The sequence below is a fragment of the Colobus angolensis genome, unplaced genomic scaffold (assembly GCF_000951035.1).
Source record: "Colobus angolensis palliatus isolate OR3802 unplaced genomic scaffold, Cang.pa_1.0 Scaffold92, whole genome shotgun sequence".
Taxonomy (NCBI): Eukaryota; Metazoa; Chordata; class Mammalia; order Primates; family Cercopithecidae; genus Colobus; species Colobus angolensis.
Window position 1 is genome coordinate 1,865,883 of NW_012123154.1, and position 15,349 is coordinate 1,881,231.

The 15,349-nt window shown below is 44.4% G+C and overlaps 1 protein-coding gene across 1 annotated transcript in view; it reads right to left on the bottom strand.

Annotated features, from left to right (window-relative positions):
* Positions 1 to 15,349, bottom strand: part of DNAH3 (dynein, axonemal, heavy chain 3) — a 235,401-nt gene that overhangs the window by 131,534 nt on the left and 88,518 nt on the right. The window contains 7 exon segments of the mRNA XM_011931963.1: positions 970 to 1,083; positions 1,311 to 1,419; positions 3,057 to 3,255; positions 5,903 to 6,017; positions 8,407 to 8,517; positions 10,871 to 10,963; positions 13,028 to 13,229. Of these exon segments, the coding sequence (XP_011787353.1) occupies positions 970 to 1,083; positions 1,311 to 1,419; positions 3,057 to 3,255; positions 5,903 to 6,017; positions 8,407 to 8,517; positions 10,871 to 10,963; positions 13,028 to 13,229 (943 nt within the window).

Consider the following 15,349-nt stretch of genomic DNA (forward strand, 5'->3'; position numbering starts at 1 on the left):
GACTTTTATCATGTTGGTATTTGTTTCATTAAATTTTTATTTCCCTTTACTAGATTGAACAGTCTAGACAGCAAGACCCTTTTTTTTTTTTTTTTTGAGACAGAGTTTCACTTCCAGGTTGATATGCAATGGTGAGATCTCAGCTCACTGCAACCTCCGCCTCCCGGGTTCAAGCCATTCTCCTGCTTCAGCCTCCCAAGTAGCTGGGATTATAGGCACTCACCACCACACCCAGCTGCTTTTTATATATTTAGTAGAGACAGGGTTTCACCATGTTGGCCAGGCTGGTCTTGAACTCCTGACCTCAGGTGATGCACCTGCTTGGCCTCCCAAAGTGCTGGGATTACAGGTATGAAGGTATGAGCCACCGCGCCCAGTCAAGACCTTTTTTTTTTTTTTTTTTTTTTTTTAAAGAGACAAAGTCTCACTCTCACCCAGGCTGGAAGGCAGTGGCTGCATCAAAGCTCACTTCAGCCTCGAACTCCTGGGCTCAAGCAATCCTCCTGCCTCAGCCTCCTGAATAACTGAGGCTATTTTAGTTTTGTAGAGACAGGGTCTCAACTGTGTTGCCCAGACTGGTCTCAGACTCCTAGGCTCAAGTGATCCTCCCACCTTGACCTCCCAAAGTGTTGGGATCACAGGTGTGAGCCTCTGTGCCTTGCTATACAATCATTTCATGCTCATCTTTGTAGCATGAACTTATGCGGAATATCTGATGTATAGTAGCTGCTCAATAGTTTGGAATGGGCAAGTGAATGAATTAATATGATGGAGAGATGGGGATATGTATATAAAACATGCATCTGTCTCCTTGAGACTCCTTGTGTTTAATTCACTGAGTACCTGCTTTGGATGTTCTTATGTCTGCCATACAAGAGACATAAGGCCCTGTTATTAAGGGGTGCAGAGCCAAGAAAAAGGCCCCTCCATGCACAGCTTCTTTGTTTTGCAGCCTAGAGGCAGAGTTACCTCGATCCTGTTGAACTCATCAAAGCACGCCCATGCTCCAGCCTGTGCCAGCCCCTTGAAGAACTTCCCCATAGCTTTGTAATCCAAACCATCGGAGCAGTTGAAGACCACACACTAGAAAGAGGGAGGATGTGGGTATCATTCAGGGTGGATTGCATCCCATCTGAATTACCCTGCACCATTCAACAGCAGTGGGCTCCTCTCTCCTTGCTCTGCTTGAAGGAGCTGGGGTCCACGCTGCCTGTTAATGCTAAACTATCTTAAAGTTCATGCTTACTTCCCAGAATAGGGGTGCAGAGAGGGCCTGGAAGAGACGGAGGGGATAGACGGCATTTCCTTACCTGCTTAGCCAAGGCTTTGGCCAAATCTTTGGTGGTTTCTGTCTTGCCAGTCCCAGCTGGACCCTCTGGAGCACCCCCCAGGTTCAGCTTCAAAGCTCCCATCAGTGTCCTATGGGAAGAAAATAGGACTTCAGTGCTTGACGTCTAAGACCCAGGAAAGAAACTGACTTTTTATTTATTTTGACTCATACAAATATTTAGGTTAGTGCAAAAGTGACTGCAGTTTTTGCCATTGAAAGTAATGCTAAAAGCTGCAATGACTTTTGCACCAACCAAATAGTTAAAAATTTTCCCGATTATATGAGCAATACAACTTCACTGTAAAAATTTCTATTTTACTCGTCATTGTAACCTCAGAGCCCAGCACATGAATAGCACCCATAAATATGTGTTTGAATGAATAAATGAATATATATATATCTCAAATAAAAGTGAAAATACTCATAAACTCCACATTCCAAAGATCACCAGTACTAATGGAATGGTGAAAATAAATATATTTATCCAACTAGATTATGAATTCTTTTATCTTTTGAGACAGGTTCTCACTCTGTCGGCCAGGCTGGAGTACAGAGGCATGGTCACAGTTCACTGCAGCCTTGACCTCCTGAACCCAAGTGATCCTCCCATCTCAGCCTCCCAAGTAGCTGGGACTTACAGGCACACACCACTACACCTGGTTGATTTTTGTATTTTTTGTAGAGATGGGATTTTGCCATGTTGCCCAGGCGGGTTGGTTTCAAGCTTCTGGGATCAAGTGATCCACCCACTTTGGCCTCCCAAAGTGCTGACATTACAGGTGTGAGCCACCATGCCCAGCTAGACTATGAACTCTTAAGTCCAGGAATCATATTTGATTCCATTTCATAACCTCAGTAAATTAATACAGTTCCTGGCATGTAATAGGTGCAAGATATATGTTAGAAATGAATGATGTAATAACTGTGGTTCCATGGCCCTTGGTATGAGTCTCTATGTTTTCATTTAGCACTCTATCTTGTAATCATTTCAATATGTCTCTCCTGAACCCCCAGTTAGATTTAGGGTTTCTCGAGGTCATGCATGCTGCACAGGAAACTTCAAAAAATGGTTGTTGAACAATGAGTGAAATAAATACATGAATGAAGAGCAAAAATCATGACCATAAAAAAAAAGTGGTTGAGGATTTTGAAGGGAGAAAACATTCCCAAGCATTATTTTTGCAATCTAAAAAACTCCCACTGTAAGGAAATATATAAAAGCAAAGAACATCTAAACATCACAAAACCGACAAGTTCACAAATTCCCGATCTCAAAGGCTGAGTTCCACAGAAAATGTCAGAGCACTTTGCTGAGCACAGAATGGCCAGATCTTTTCATGAGACTGGCTGGCAGAGCATAGAGACCCCTTGGCTGTGTTCTTGACCTCACTTCTTGTCTATGTTACAGCCATAGGATCTCCAAGCACCATCTTGATTCCTGCCATTGGAGAGCCCTCTACGTCAAGTCCTGTGTCATGTTCATAGACGTGCACCAGTATTCCACTTGTTGGTTCAAATATATTGATTTGCACTAGAACTATTACTGGGTTCTCATTTCTAGCCTGAAGACCTAGTTTGCATGCCCATATTTGGGACTATGGAGAATCTAATAACCTGAAGCGTGAAGGGTAAAGGTAACCCAAAACATCCCTAACTTTCCTCCCCAGAGTCTTCTTCCCCTGGAGTTCTCCATTCACCCGTCAGATCTAGGAGCTCCAGAGTATACCTGTAGCAGCGGTCTGTGAGGGGTGTGATCACCAGCCGAGGGGAGTTTCCCAGATACTCATAGCCATACAAAGCTTCTGTGGTGATAATCTGCACCTGTACATCCTGGGCCACCCAGTAGTAGCGCAGCTGTGAGATCCATTGGAAATCATTCAGATCAGAGACCCTGTCCTCAATTAACTTGGCCACCACGTCACGGGCTATTGGGACACAGATGCAGAAACACGCACACAGAGCCATCAGAACAGAACTCTCCATCTTCGTAAGCTCCTCAGTTAGAAGTGGATGTTATCAAGTTCCCCCATTCTCCAAACGATTTTATTTTATTTATTTATTTTTTGAGATGGAGCCTTGCTCTGTCCCCCATTCTGGAGTGCAACGGCATCATCTCAGCTCATTGCAACCTCCACCTCCTGGGTTCAAGCGATTCTCCTGCCTCAGCCTCCCAAATAGGTGGGATGATAGGTGCAAGCCACCACACCTGGCTAATATTTTGTATTTTTAGTAGAGATGGGGTTTCAACATGTTGGCCAGGCTGGTCTCCAACTTCTGACCTCAAGTGATCCGCCTACCTTGGCCTCCCAAAGTGCTGAGATTACAGGCGTGAGCCACCGTGCCCGGCCCAGACAATTTTAGATTTCACAAGCCTCCTTGCCTACCCACCCCCACCCTGCAGGCAGCAATATCTGTTAGCAGCCGGTATTTGCTTTCTCCCAAAACCAGGCAGAGAATCTGCTTCACTATCTTCTCTCAGACAGCACAGCAGAGGTATTAAAGGTGCGTGCTCTGAAATCAGACTGCCTGGGTTCAAATTCTGGTTCCACCACAACCTAGCTGTGTGACTTTGGGTAAGTTCCTTGACCTCTCTGTTCTTCAGTTGTGTAATCTGTAAAATAGGGATAATATAGTACCTACATTATAGGGTTATCATGAGGATTAAATGAATATATATGCACATATGTACATGCCTACATCTAGACACAATAGAGACAGCTGTTCTTGGCGTATGAAAATGTTACACAGGTATTAGCTACTGTTATCATCCCCAAATTCTTGGCAGTCTGAGCCAGAGGGCTTTGCAATGCATACTGACTCCAAATGCCATCCTATTTCCAATATAACCCTTTTGTTCCCATTTCAGGCCCCTAGGATATCCTAGGAGAATGCAATCAGCGTGGCCTTATATAGAAGGGGAAGGAAGCCCGAGAATCCATGGTTAGATATATCCTTTCCATCTGGAGGCCTGAGAAACCAGCTGGAAGATATACATTTCTAGCTTTTCTCTTTTCTCTCATGGGACTGTAAGCCCTGATTTAATTTTATCCAAGTGACAGGGGCCTTGAAGTTGAAGAGTGGATCTAGGCTGATGAGAATCATTCATTATGTTTTTGGTAACTCAGGTGGAAAGCTATGGAGATCTCAGAGCTAGTACAGCAGACTCAAATATTCAGAACCTGGGGCTTAGAGAGGTAACTAACTTGCTGAGAGGCACACAGCTATAATAGCAAGCAACAGAAGCGCCTGTGTCTGTCTGCTTCTAAGCCTAAGGGACTTTTCAAAGGGTTGCTTCCATTGAACCTTTCCTGCCTCTCTGTGACAGTCTTCTTTATTACAGTAAAATCCAAAACCCTGCAGGGAAGAGTCCTTGAAGACGATTATATCCACAGCTTTTTCTTCCCTCCCAAGGAATTTAATTCTCCTCCTGGCTCTTGGGGAAATATACAGGGGAACCACCTGATACATTCTCCCAAGGAAGAGGGTATAGGGCAGGAGTATGGTATGCCTGAGGGATCCAAGAGGAAAGCGAATTTCAAGGGATTGAGTTGGGGATGCCTTCACCATGCAGTGTGTGTATGTGCGCTTGCATGTGTGTGTGAGTGTATATATGTGTGGGTACATGCGTGTGTGCCTACATGCATGCTTGTGTTTGTGAACCCAACCACACTCGGGTACCCTGGACAGTATAACCACATCTGCACCAACTATTCCTAACAGCTGAGCATGTAGCTGTATGAAGAGCACATTTTCCCTTCTCTCTCCTTGATGTTATGCCGGTCTACCTAATGAAATCAGATTGAAGTGAGCATTAACCTGAGGGGAATGAGATGCCATGAAATGCCAGTAGGAAGCTGGGTGTGTGAGCAAGAGACTCTGTTCCCAAGCAACCAGCCTGGTCCAGCCCTAGTTTCCTTGGCGATGGAGAGAGGGTGTGGGGGTGGTTTGTTTTATATAAAGACCCCAGTTTTTCCTCCTCCTCCTCCTCTTCCTCCTCCTCTTTTTTTTTAAAGGAGGAGCTGGAAGGCATCCTCTCTCACCACCCACTGCTTGCAACATTGCCCATTTCCAGTCCCTTAGGCTTGGAAGCAGACAGGCATAGGCGCTTCTCTTGCTTACTATTATAGCTGTGTGCCTCTCAGCAAGTTAGTTACCTCTCTAAGCCCCAGGTTCTGAATCTGTGAAATGTCTATGAAAACGAGATAATGTACGTCAACCACTTAGCACAAAGCCTGGCACCTAGCAAGGATGCAAAAATATTAGCTACAGTTAGCCAAGGAAATGATTCCACGTTCATGAAGCTCAGAAATGACTTTGGCCATCATTGTCTCAGTACAGGCCCTGCTTAGAGGGCTCCTGGAAATCAGTTTGGGGGTGGGAGAGGAAACACAGGTGGAGAGCCCTTCGGCATTGGATTCTCTCCTTCCTCCTCCATCTTACTCTCAGTTGGAGAAAGCTCTCCCTAATGAGGAAGGAAACCCTGAATTATTCCATCCAGGAGAACTGAGATGAGCGAGACTAGACTGCTTCTCCTGGACAGTCAGTAATGACAGGGGAAGCCCACTGGCTTACCGTGGACATCGATGACCGTGAGGGCCCCGAGCGTGAGTCGAGCTCCACTGCTCAGCTTCCCTCGCACCAGCTGGACAATCTGTGCAATCTGATCATTGCTCTTTTTCAGAAAATTCTGGCAGGGGCAGAGGAGGGGACAACTGGTTACATTTGACTCTCCTCTGGTAATCCCTGTGTCAAGAAATGGTACCATGGGCCACCGGATGGCTCAAGCCAGACTCCTGGGTGTCATCCCTCAAGTCCACCTTTTCCTTACCCCAGTACTTAATCTCTGAATGAATTCCTAATGCATTGTGCTGAAAGAGGCAAGATTTGGAAGGTTTCATACTCCATAGTTTTATTTTTATACTATTGTGGAAAAGGCAAAATTACAGGAGTGAGCAGAAAATACCTTGGTAGTTACTGGAGACTTGGAGTAGAGAATGCAACTGATGGCCGGGCGCGGTGGCTCAAGCCTGTAATCCCAGCACTTTGGGAGGCCGAGACGGGTGGATCACGAGGTCAGGAGATCGAGACCATCCTGGTCTACACGGTGAAACCCCGTCTCTACTAAAAATACAAAAAACTAGCCGGGCGAGATGGCGGGTGCCTGCAGTCCCAGCTACTCGGGAGGCTGAGGCAGGAGAATGGCGTGAACCCGGGAGGCGGAGCTTGCAGTGAGCCGAGATCGCGCCACTGCACTCCAGCCTGGGCGACAGAGTGAGACTCCGTTTCCAAAAAAAAAGAGAATGCAACTGACTACAAAGGGCCTGAGGACATTTTCTTGGATGGTGTGGAACTGTCCTATATACTGATTGTGATGGTGCCTACACAAATGCATATGTTTATCAAAACTGAGAACCGTATGCTAAAAAAGGTGAATTTCACTGTATATACCGCAAATCAGAATTAACCTCCCAAATTGGAAACTTTTTCACATTAAAGAGACAAAGGAGCTATAAAAACAAAATGCAACATGTAATCCTAGATTGCATCCTGGACCAGGAAAAAAAAAAAAAAAAAGATAGTAGGGCAATTGGCTAATTTTATTTATTTATTTATTTACTTATTTGAGACAGAGCCTGACTCAGCCTCCGAAATAGCTGGGACTACAGGTGTGCACAACCACACCCAGCTAATCTTTGTATTTTTAGTAGAGATACTAAAGGTCTTCTCTCTGGAACACTCTCCCTCCTATTTTCTGCATACTCCAGGTCTTCTCTCTGGAACACTCTCCCTCCTATTTTCTGCTCAGCTAATCCCTACTTATTATATTTCAGGTCTTCTCCCAGACACCACTTTTCTGGGAAATCTTCCCCAATCCTAACGTCCCTCCCCTCACTCTCTTACTCTTTCCTTCCTTCCTATTTTCCTCCTTTCCTTCCTTCCTTCCTTTTTCCTCCCTCCCTCCCTTCCTCCCTCCCTCTCTTCCCTTCCTTCCTTCCTTCCACCCTCCCTCCCTCCCTCCCTCCCTTCCCATACTTACTGGATGTCTGTTCTTTCCTTATCACAGTTCTATAAAAGAGCCTTTTTCTCTCCCCCACTAGACCATAAATCCTTGAGGACAGGGACTATGTCTGTCTCATTCACATCTAATTACCTTTGTTAGCAGCAGTACCAGCACAGAGCAGATGCCAAACCAATATTTGTTAAATGAATAATAAATGGTTGGAGGGAGGGAGGGATGATTATTCTGTGTCAACACCTGCTTCCTTTAGGATACGGAGGCACATCACGCAGCGTGCATGCACTCCAGGGCCTGGGTGTATGATGGGGAACATTCTCCCTATCTATGGGTGGGAAAACTGGGGCACATGAATCCACCTCCATCACAAAAAGTCAGAGATACTGTCACAAAAGTCAGAGGATTTTAGAGTTTCTAAACTTGGAAATGATGTACGTGAAAGCAGTTTGGATGTGTACAGTGCAATATGTCTATTAGGATTTATCAATATGGAATCTGTATAAGTTTAAACAGTGGCCAAATTTTATGTTCTGATTTCAGTTTATACAGCCAAATATAGGAAATTAAAACATATTCTAATACACAGCCAATCCTCTAAGAGCAGTAAAGGAGATCTGGTGAGATATTCATGGGGAATAAGACCATGGAAGAAAGGCTGAATATGAAGTTTTCATTCATCCATTTAACAAATATTTGGTCAAGCATGGTGGCTCCCAGCACTTCGGTGGCCCCTTGGCTTAGGAAGAATACAGGAGGTCTCCCTTGGTGGAAATTCTGCCAGGTTGGCCCCTAGAAGCCCAGGGTATAAGACTTAGAATCCTGTAGTCCAGAATTTCTGTCTGGGAAGGACTAGGAGAGGTCTCGTACCATAGAATTGCAGGATAGCTCGAATCCCAAATTCTCTATCCCACTGTCCTCATGGGAACCCTGATGTCTGTGATGCTATGAGCCCAAATGATTTTTGTTTAGACAACAAAACATGGCTACTCTAATTATACATCATTCAAATCCTAATTGATGCTTGGATCTCTTCTGTAAGCTTCGCAGCAAGCTCACCTACCGGTAAGGTATTTTCCACCAGGGCTTGGGACACCTCCTGGGTCCAAAAGATGGAGGAGACACAGATAACCACCTGTCCAGGCCACTGTAAGACCCAGTGATTTCGAGCGACCTGGGAAAGTGCAGTGGGCATGTTGTAGGATCAGTTCACGTGTGGTTTAAACTGAGTTTACAAAAACATGCCCCAACCACCTTATCCCCGCAACAAAAACAAAATCTTCCCCCACCCTCAGATGCTACAAGGCTTGACATCTCTGGGATTACCAATTTTTTGTCTTCCTTTCTGAGTTTTATGAAAAAGAAAAAAAAAAAAAAACGCCAATCATCTCATCAACTTTGCATTTTTTCCATGCTCCCATTCATCAAATTTTTCCATAGTTATAATCAAGGTGATGTTCAGAGAATTCTCATAACTACTGTTTTTTAATGGCTACCTAATATTGCAGTGCTGAGTCACAATTGTCTGAGCTGTTTCCCCACCCTACAATTTTTTTCCCTTAAGCTACAGATCAGGAGTGGGCAAAGTATGTATATAAATTTTTTCATAAAGTTGTATTGAAATACAGCTGCAGCATAAAAAAGAATGAGTTCATGTCCTTTGCAGGGACATGGAGGAAGCTGGAAACCATCATTCTCAGTAGTCTAAGACAGGAACAGAAAATCAAACACCGCATGTTCTCACTCATAAGTGGGAGTTGAACAATAAGAACACATGGACACAGGGAGGCGAACATCACACATCAGTCCTGTCAGGAGGTGGGGGACAAGGAGAGGGAGAGCGTTAGGATGAATACCTAATGCATGCGGGGCTTAAAACCTAGGTGATGGATTGATAGGTGCAGCAAACCACCATGGCACATGTATACCTATGTAACAGACCTGCATGTTCTGCACATGTATCCTAGAACTTAAAGTAAAATAAAATAAAATTTAAAAAAAACTTAAAAAAAGAAATACAGCCGTGCCCATCATTTAAATATTGTCTGATGCTTTTGTGCTACAAGGGAAAAGCTACAGCACCCATTTACTATACATATGTATCATTTTTTTTTTTTTTGAGACGGAGTCTGGCTCTGTCGCCCAGGCTGGAGTGCAGTGGCCGGATCTCAGCTCACTGCAAGCTCCGCCTCCCGGGTTTACGCCATTCTCATGCCTCAGCCTCCTAAGTAGCTGGGACTACAGGTGCCCGCCACCACGCCCGGCTAATTTTTTGTATTTTTAGTAGAGACGGGGTTTCACCATGGTCTCGATCTCCTGACCTTGTGATTCGCCCTCCTCGGCCTCCCAAAGTGCTGGGATTACAGGTGTGAGCCACCGTGCCCAGCCAACTATGCATATGTATCTTATAACATTATGTTGTATACCTTAAATATACGTAATAAAATTTATTTTTAAAAATAGTTGCTTTGGGAATATGGCCTGCAGAGTTGAAAACATTTACCATCTGGCTCTTTACAGAAAAAGTTTGATCTGAGGATGAAACTTAATAGATTTGATTTGGATGAAATAATTTCATACCGGTAACTGCTTTTCTTTAATTTTTGATTCAGAGCATGTCATAGGAAAAGGGATTGGTCTTTCATTTTACAATGCAAATACTATTTCAAGGGACAGCAGGGTCAGTCCCCAGGACTTTAGTGTGAGGGTGTTGAGTATTGCTTTGTTCTGTGGGTCCTGGGAATAAGAAAGTAAGAAAGTTAGTCAGTTGGCCGGGAGCAGTGGCTCATGCCTGTAATCCCAGCACTTTGGGAAGCTGAGGCAGGTGGATCATTTGAGGTCAGGAGTTTGAGACAAGCCTGGCCAACATGGTGAAACCGCATCTCTACTAAAAATACAAAAATTAGCTGGGTGTGGCGGTGGGTGCCTGTAGTCCCACCTACTTGGGAGCTGAGGCAGGAGAATCGCTTGAACCGGGGAGGCGGAGGTTGCAGTGAGCCAAGATTGCACCACTGTACTCCAGCCTGGGAGACAGAGTAAGACTCTATCTCAGAAAAAAAAAAAAAAGAAAGAAAGAGAGCTAGAGTCAACATGAATGTTACTACAGGCTGGGTATCAAGTTATTCTGACAGGTTCTTTTGTCTTAAGCCTTACATCATACCTGTTTCCCTTAAAGCTTTGGGAACATGAGTTATACCATTCAGGGCATCTGTAAGGTAAATGAATTATTTAGGGACTCTAAATAGACCTTGTGCCATTAATTCCATTTGACAAAAATGACTGGTCCGTGGCAGCCAGAGGGTGCCAGCTAACCCTCTTCTCTTGCATCACCTGCTTCTAACTGCCAACATCTCACCAGGAGTAGGTTCATTGCCCCAGGGTTCACAGGTAAAGGAAAGAGAGGTGCAGAGGGACAGGTTTTGGTAGAAGGCAGAGCGTCCAACTGAACTACTGATACATGAACCTTCTCCCCAATGTTCTCTTTAGCGCACTAGTGTCCCGGCACGTGTACCCCGATTCTTGTTTACCTTGACATATGCTTCAATCCCAAGTCCAATGACTTCTCGCATACTGGCAAGCATCATCTGCTCCACCTGCTGGAGCCACTTTTCCACCATGCCCTATGGAGCAAGACAGAGAGAGGGTGCAACAGTCAACCAAAGCCCAGAGAGAGGGACAGTGGGCAGAACACAGCTTTCTCTCTGGACACGGCTGGAGGGAGGCCAAAGGCTTGGCACCTTTTCAAGTCAATATTCTCTCTCTCCCAGTTCTCTTTTTTTTTTTTTGACACGGAGTCTTGCTCTGTCGCCAGGCTGGAGTGCAGTGTCACGATCTTGGCTCACTGCAACCTCTGACTCCCTGGTGCAAGCGATTCTTTTGCCTCAGCCTCCCAAGTAGCTGGGATTACAGGTGTGCACCACCACGCCCAGCTGATTTTGTACTTTTAGTAGAGATGGGGTTTCACCATGTTGGCCAGGATGGTCTTGACCTCCTGACCTCATGATCTGCCCGCCTCGGCCTCCAAAGTGCTGGGATTACAGACATGAGCCACTGTGCCTGGTCTCTCTCTCTCTTTTTTTTTTTTAAAGAGAGAGACAGGGCCTTGCTCTATCATCCAGACTGGAGTGCGGTGGCATGATCCTGGCTCACTGCAGCCTTGAACTCCTGCCCAAGTGACTCCTGCCTCAGCCTCCTGAGTAACTGGGACTACAGGCACATGCCACCATGCCTGGCTAACTTTTAAATATTTCTGTAGAGCCGGGGTCTCTCTATGTTGCCCAGGCTGGTCTTGAATTCCTGGCCTCAAGAGATCCTCCTGCCTCAGCCTCCCAAAGTGCTAGGATTACAGGTGTGAGCCATGGCACCTGGCCCCAGCCAATATTCTTTATCTGCTTTACACTTATTTTCTGTATTCTCAGAAGTGTATGCCTTCTAAAGAGGCAATAGATTTTTTTTTTTTTTTCAAGACAGAGTTTCACTCTTGTTACCCAGGCTGGAGTGCAATGGCACGATCTCAGCTCATTGTAACTTCTGCCTCCCGGGTTTAAGCAATTCTCCTGCCTCAGCCTCCCAAGTCGCTGGGATTACAGGCATGTGCCACTACACCTGGCTTTTTAGTAGAGACAGGGTTTCGCCATGTTGGCCAGGCTGGTCTCAAACTCCTGACCTCAGGTGATCCACCCGCCTCGGTCTCCCAAAATGCTGGGATTACAGTGTGAGCCACCATGCCCTGCCCATTTTTAACATGCATTACTTTCATATCATTTTCTGAAACAGACAGCTTCTCGGAAGGCAAATGAAACATCTGTCAGTTCATAAAATAAATTGCATCTTTTAAATGAACAGCTCTGATTCATGCATTATTCCAGTGGGTCTCAAACTTTGCTGTTCCTTGAAATCACTTGGAGATCTTTTAAAAATACTGATGACTGACTCCCATCCCTAGACTTCCTGATTTAATTGGTATGGGATGCAACCTGGTCATTTGGATTTTGATTAAAGCTCCATAGGGAAATTCAAATATGCAGCAAATTATTCAGTGTTAGAAATTCAGGTAACTGTAGCTGTTGACTTTAGGTGCTTGTAAGCTAGCTGGTGTCTGCATTGGTAATGTGACTCCTAGTTGCTGCAGTTTATATGTGTGGGTGGCAAAAACAGTCAACAAAGTAAGGCTAAGCTTGCTTGTCTGTTTCCACTTGAGGATGCTGTCACTGAGCAGAAATGGAAGTAATTTATACTTTACTCATTATATAAGGACATATGTATGAAAACCTGAGTTAAGTAGCATTATAGCTCTCATTGATTCTATGATTTTATTGATCTTTAAAATGAGTGCCCCAGGAAGCTACCTAACTGAATCGCTTTCAACTGAACTCCGCACGTGGAAATCTAAACAGCATCGGCTGTTTTGATCTGATTCCTGCAATTGACTCCACATCGAGTTGGGTTAAAATCCCCAAATTTAATATATAATGTGGGTTGCAGTATAATCTCCGTCTTAGAGATGGGTACACTGAGACTCAGAAAGATTGAGTCACTTCCCCAAATCTTCAGTCATTACATTGTGGAACCTGAGTGTTCCATACCCCAGGCAGTCTGGAACTAGAGTCCCAGTGCTTAGCCAGTATGCTCTCTGGTTTACTTTGTTATGGAGAAAATAACCAAAAATGGGTAAGAGGAGTTACCTTGGCATTAGCTGGGTAGATTTTCTGGATGAATGGAACAGTTTCTTTTTCTGAGCTGATCATACCTACAATTTCCAGATTGTCTATAAACTCGAGCTTGGCAATTCCTTCAAAGCACTTCTTCAAGTGCGGCTGCACTCGGAGAGGGTCCTTTGTCTCAGACAAGATTTCCAGTAGCTCATCATTTGATAGGAAGAAGAACCTATTTCAAAGCAAAGAAAGATGGTAACTGCGACCTCTTCCAAGAACTTTTTCTAGCAAGGTGATACTCTCTGACAGGTAGCCCACACCTAGGTGAATACCAGCTATGTCCTGCGGTCTTCACAAAGGCCCACTCTCTTTTATCACTTTTCATCTGGGGCATGGAAGGTGAAGTTTTGCTTTTCTTAAGAAATGAGGTCTTGCCATATTGCCCAGGCTAGACTTGAATTCCCGGGCTCAAGCAATCCTCTCTCCTCAGCCTCCTGAGTAGTTGGGATTACAGGCATGAGCCATTACATCCAGCTTGGAGATGGTTTTGAATCTGAGATACCACACTTGATCTTAGCTAAAAGGTCAAGAAGTGATGGTTTTCTCTGAGAGCAAGAGAAAGAATAAAAGCTGGCATATGTGGGTTTAATAGGGCTGGGGGGGGTGGGTGTTATCAGCTGAAAAGAGCCCAGACAGAACAAGCAATTCTCAACTTTGGCTGCACTTTAGAATCACCTGGGGAGCTTATACAAAATGCCAGTGCCACAGTCCCACTGCCCAGAGATGCTAATAGAATTGATCTGGGGGTGCGGCTGATGAAATTTGTATTTTTTTAAATTTCAGGTCAGTTCTAATGTGCGGTCAGTGTTGAGAACCGCTGAGTAGGGGCAGGAGAGACAGACTTCCTTGTTGTTCCTTCTCTCCATCCATGCAAGAACATTGTACAGGCATGGTACAAGAAAGCAAATGTTAATAATGAGCCTATCTACATGCAGAGACCTCTACCATCTTTCATTTCATTTATTTATTTATTTATTTATTTATTTATTTTGAGACAGGGTCTTGCTCTGTCACCTGGGCTGGAGTGCAATGGTCCCTCCAGGGCTCAAGCAATTCTCCCGCCTCAGCCTCCCGAGTAGCTGGGACTACAGGCGCATGCCACCACGCCCGTCTAATTTTTGTATACTTTGTAGAGACGGGGTCTTGCCATATTGCCAAGGCTAGTCTCGAACTCCTGGGCTCAAGTGATCCATCCACCTCACCTTCCAAAGTGCTGGGACTATAAGGGTGAGCCACTGCACTCGGCTCTCTACTATCTTTTAAAGATAATAAGACAATTTCATCTCTTATTCAGGCCTAAAAGCAGCAACAATAAACCTTCAGAAAATGTCCAATGTTCAAACCTGTACTGTGACCATCAGGCTGAAAGTTCTATGATGGAGGGATTTTGTGATTATGGTCTTTACCAAATATGGTGGATTACAAAAATGGCTACGATATTTACAGTTCCTCTCATCAAGGAGTGGAGTCTGTTTTCACATTTCTCAAACTTGAGCTGGCTCTGTGTCTTGCTTTGGCTAAGAGAATGTAAGAGAACATGAGCCTGTGCAAGTTCTAAGCCTAGGCATCAAGAGGCCATGATGCTTCCACTCTTGCTGCTCTTAGGAACCCTGTGACCACCACCTTATAAATAAACCCAGGCTAGTCTTCTACAGGACAAAAGACATGTGGCCCAACTACCTGTTGCCCAGGCAGTAGGAAGCCAATGACCAGACAAGCAATTAAGGATGCTGACTGATGGCTAACTGCAGTCATGAGTGAGCCCCAATGAGACCAGAACAACCACCCAGTCAAGCCCAGCTCAATCTGCCAACCTACAGAATTATGAGCTAAATACATGATTGTTGTTTCATATTTCTAACTTTTGGGGTCATGTGTTATTCAGCAAAGCAAACGAATACACTGTATCTACAGTGTTGAGCAAGTAGAAAGAGTAATAATTATTTGTTGATGACCAACTAATCAATATCCGATGAGATGTCAATTTCTCCCATTCCCAAGTGAAATTCAAATGGGTGATCTCTGTGGATATGCACTCCCTCTATCTCCATCATGTGCTATAATGAATAAGGCTCAATGGCCATAAGAATAATAATAATACATTTGTATAATTTAAAATTAAAATCTTTTTTTAGCAATCTGTATTTTCAAGATGAAATTAACTTAAATTATGTGGCTATCAAAAATAGTCTCAAAGTGTTTGCTAAGAGTATTTAATTTTATTTCATAAAAATGCATAAAGAAATATCGACGTATTTGTGTGTGTGTGTGTGTGTGTGTGTGTGTGTGTGT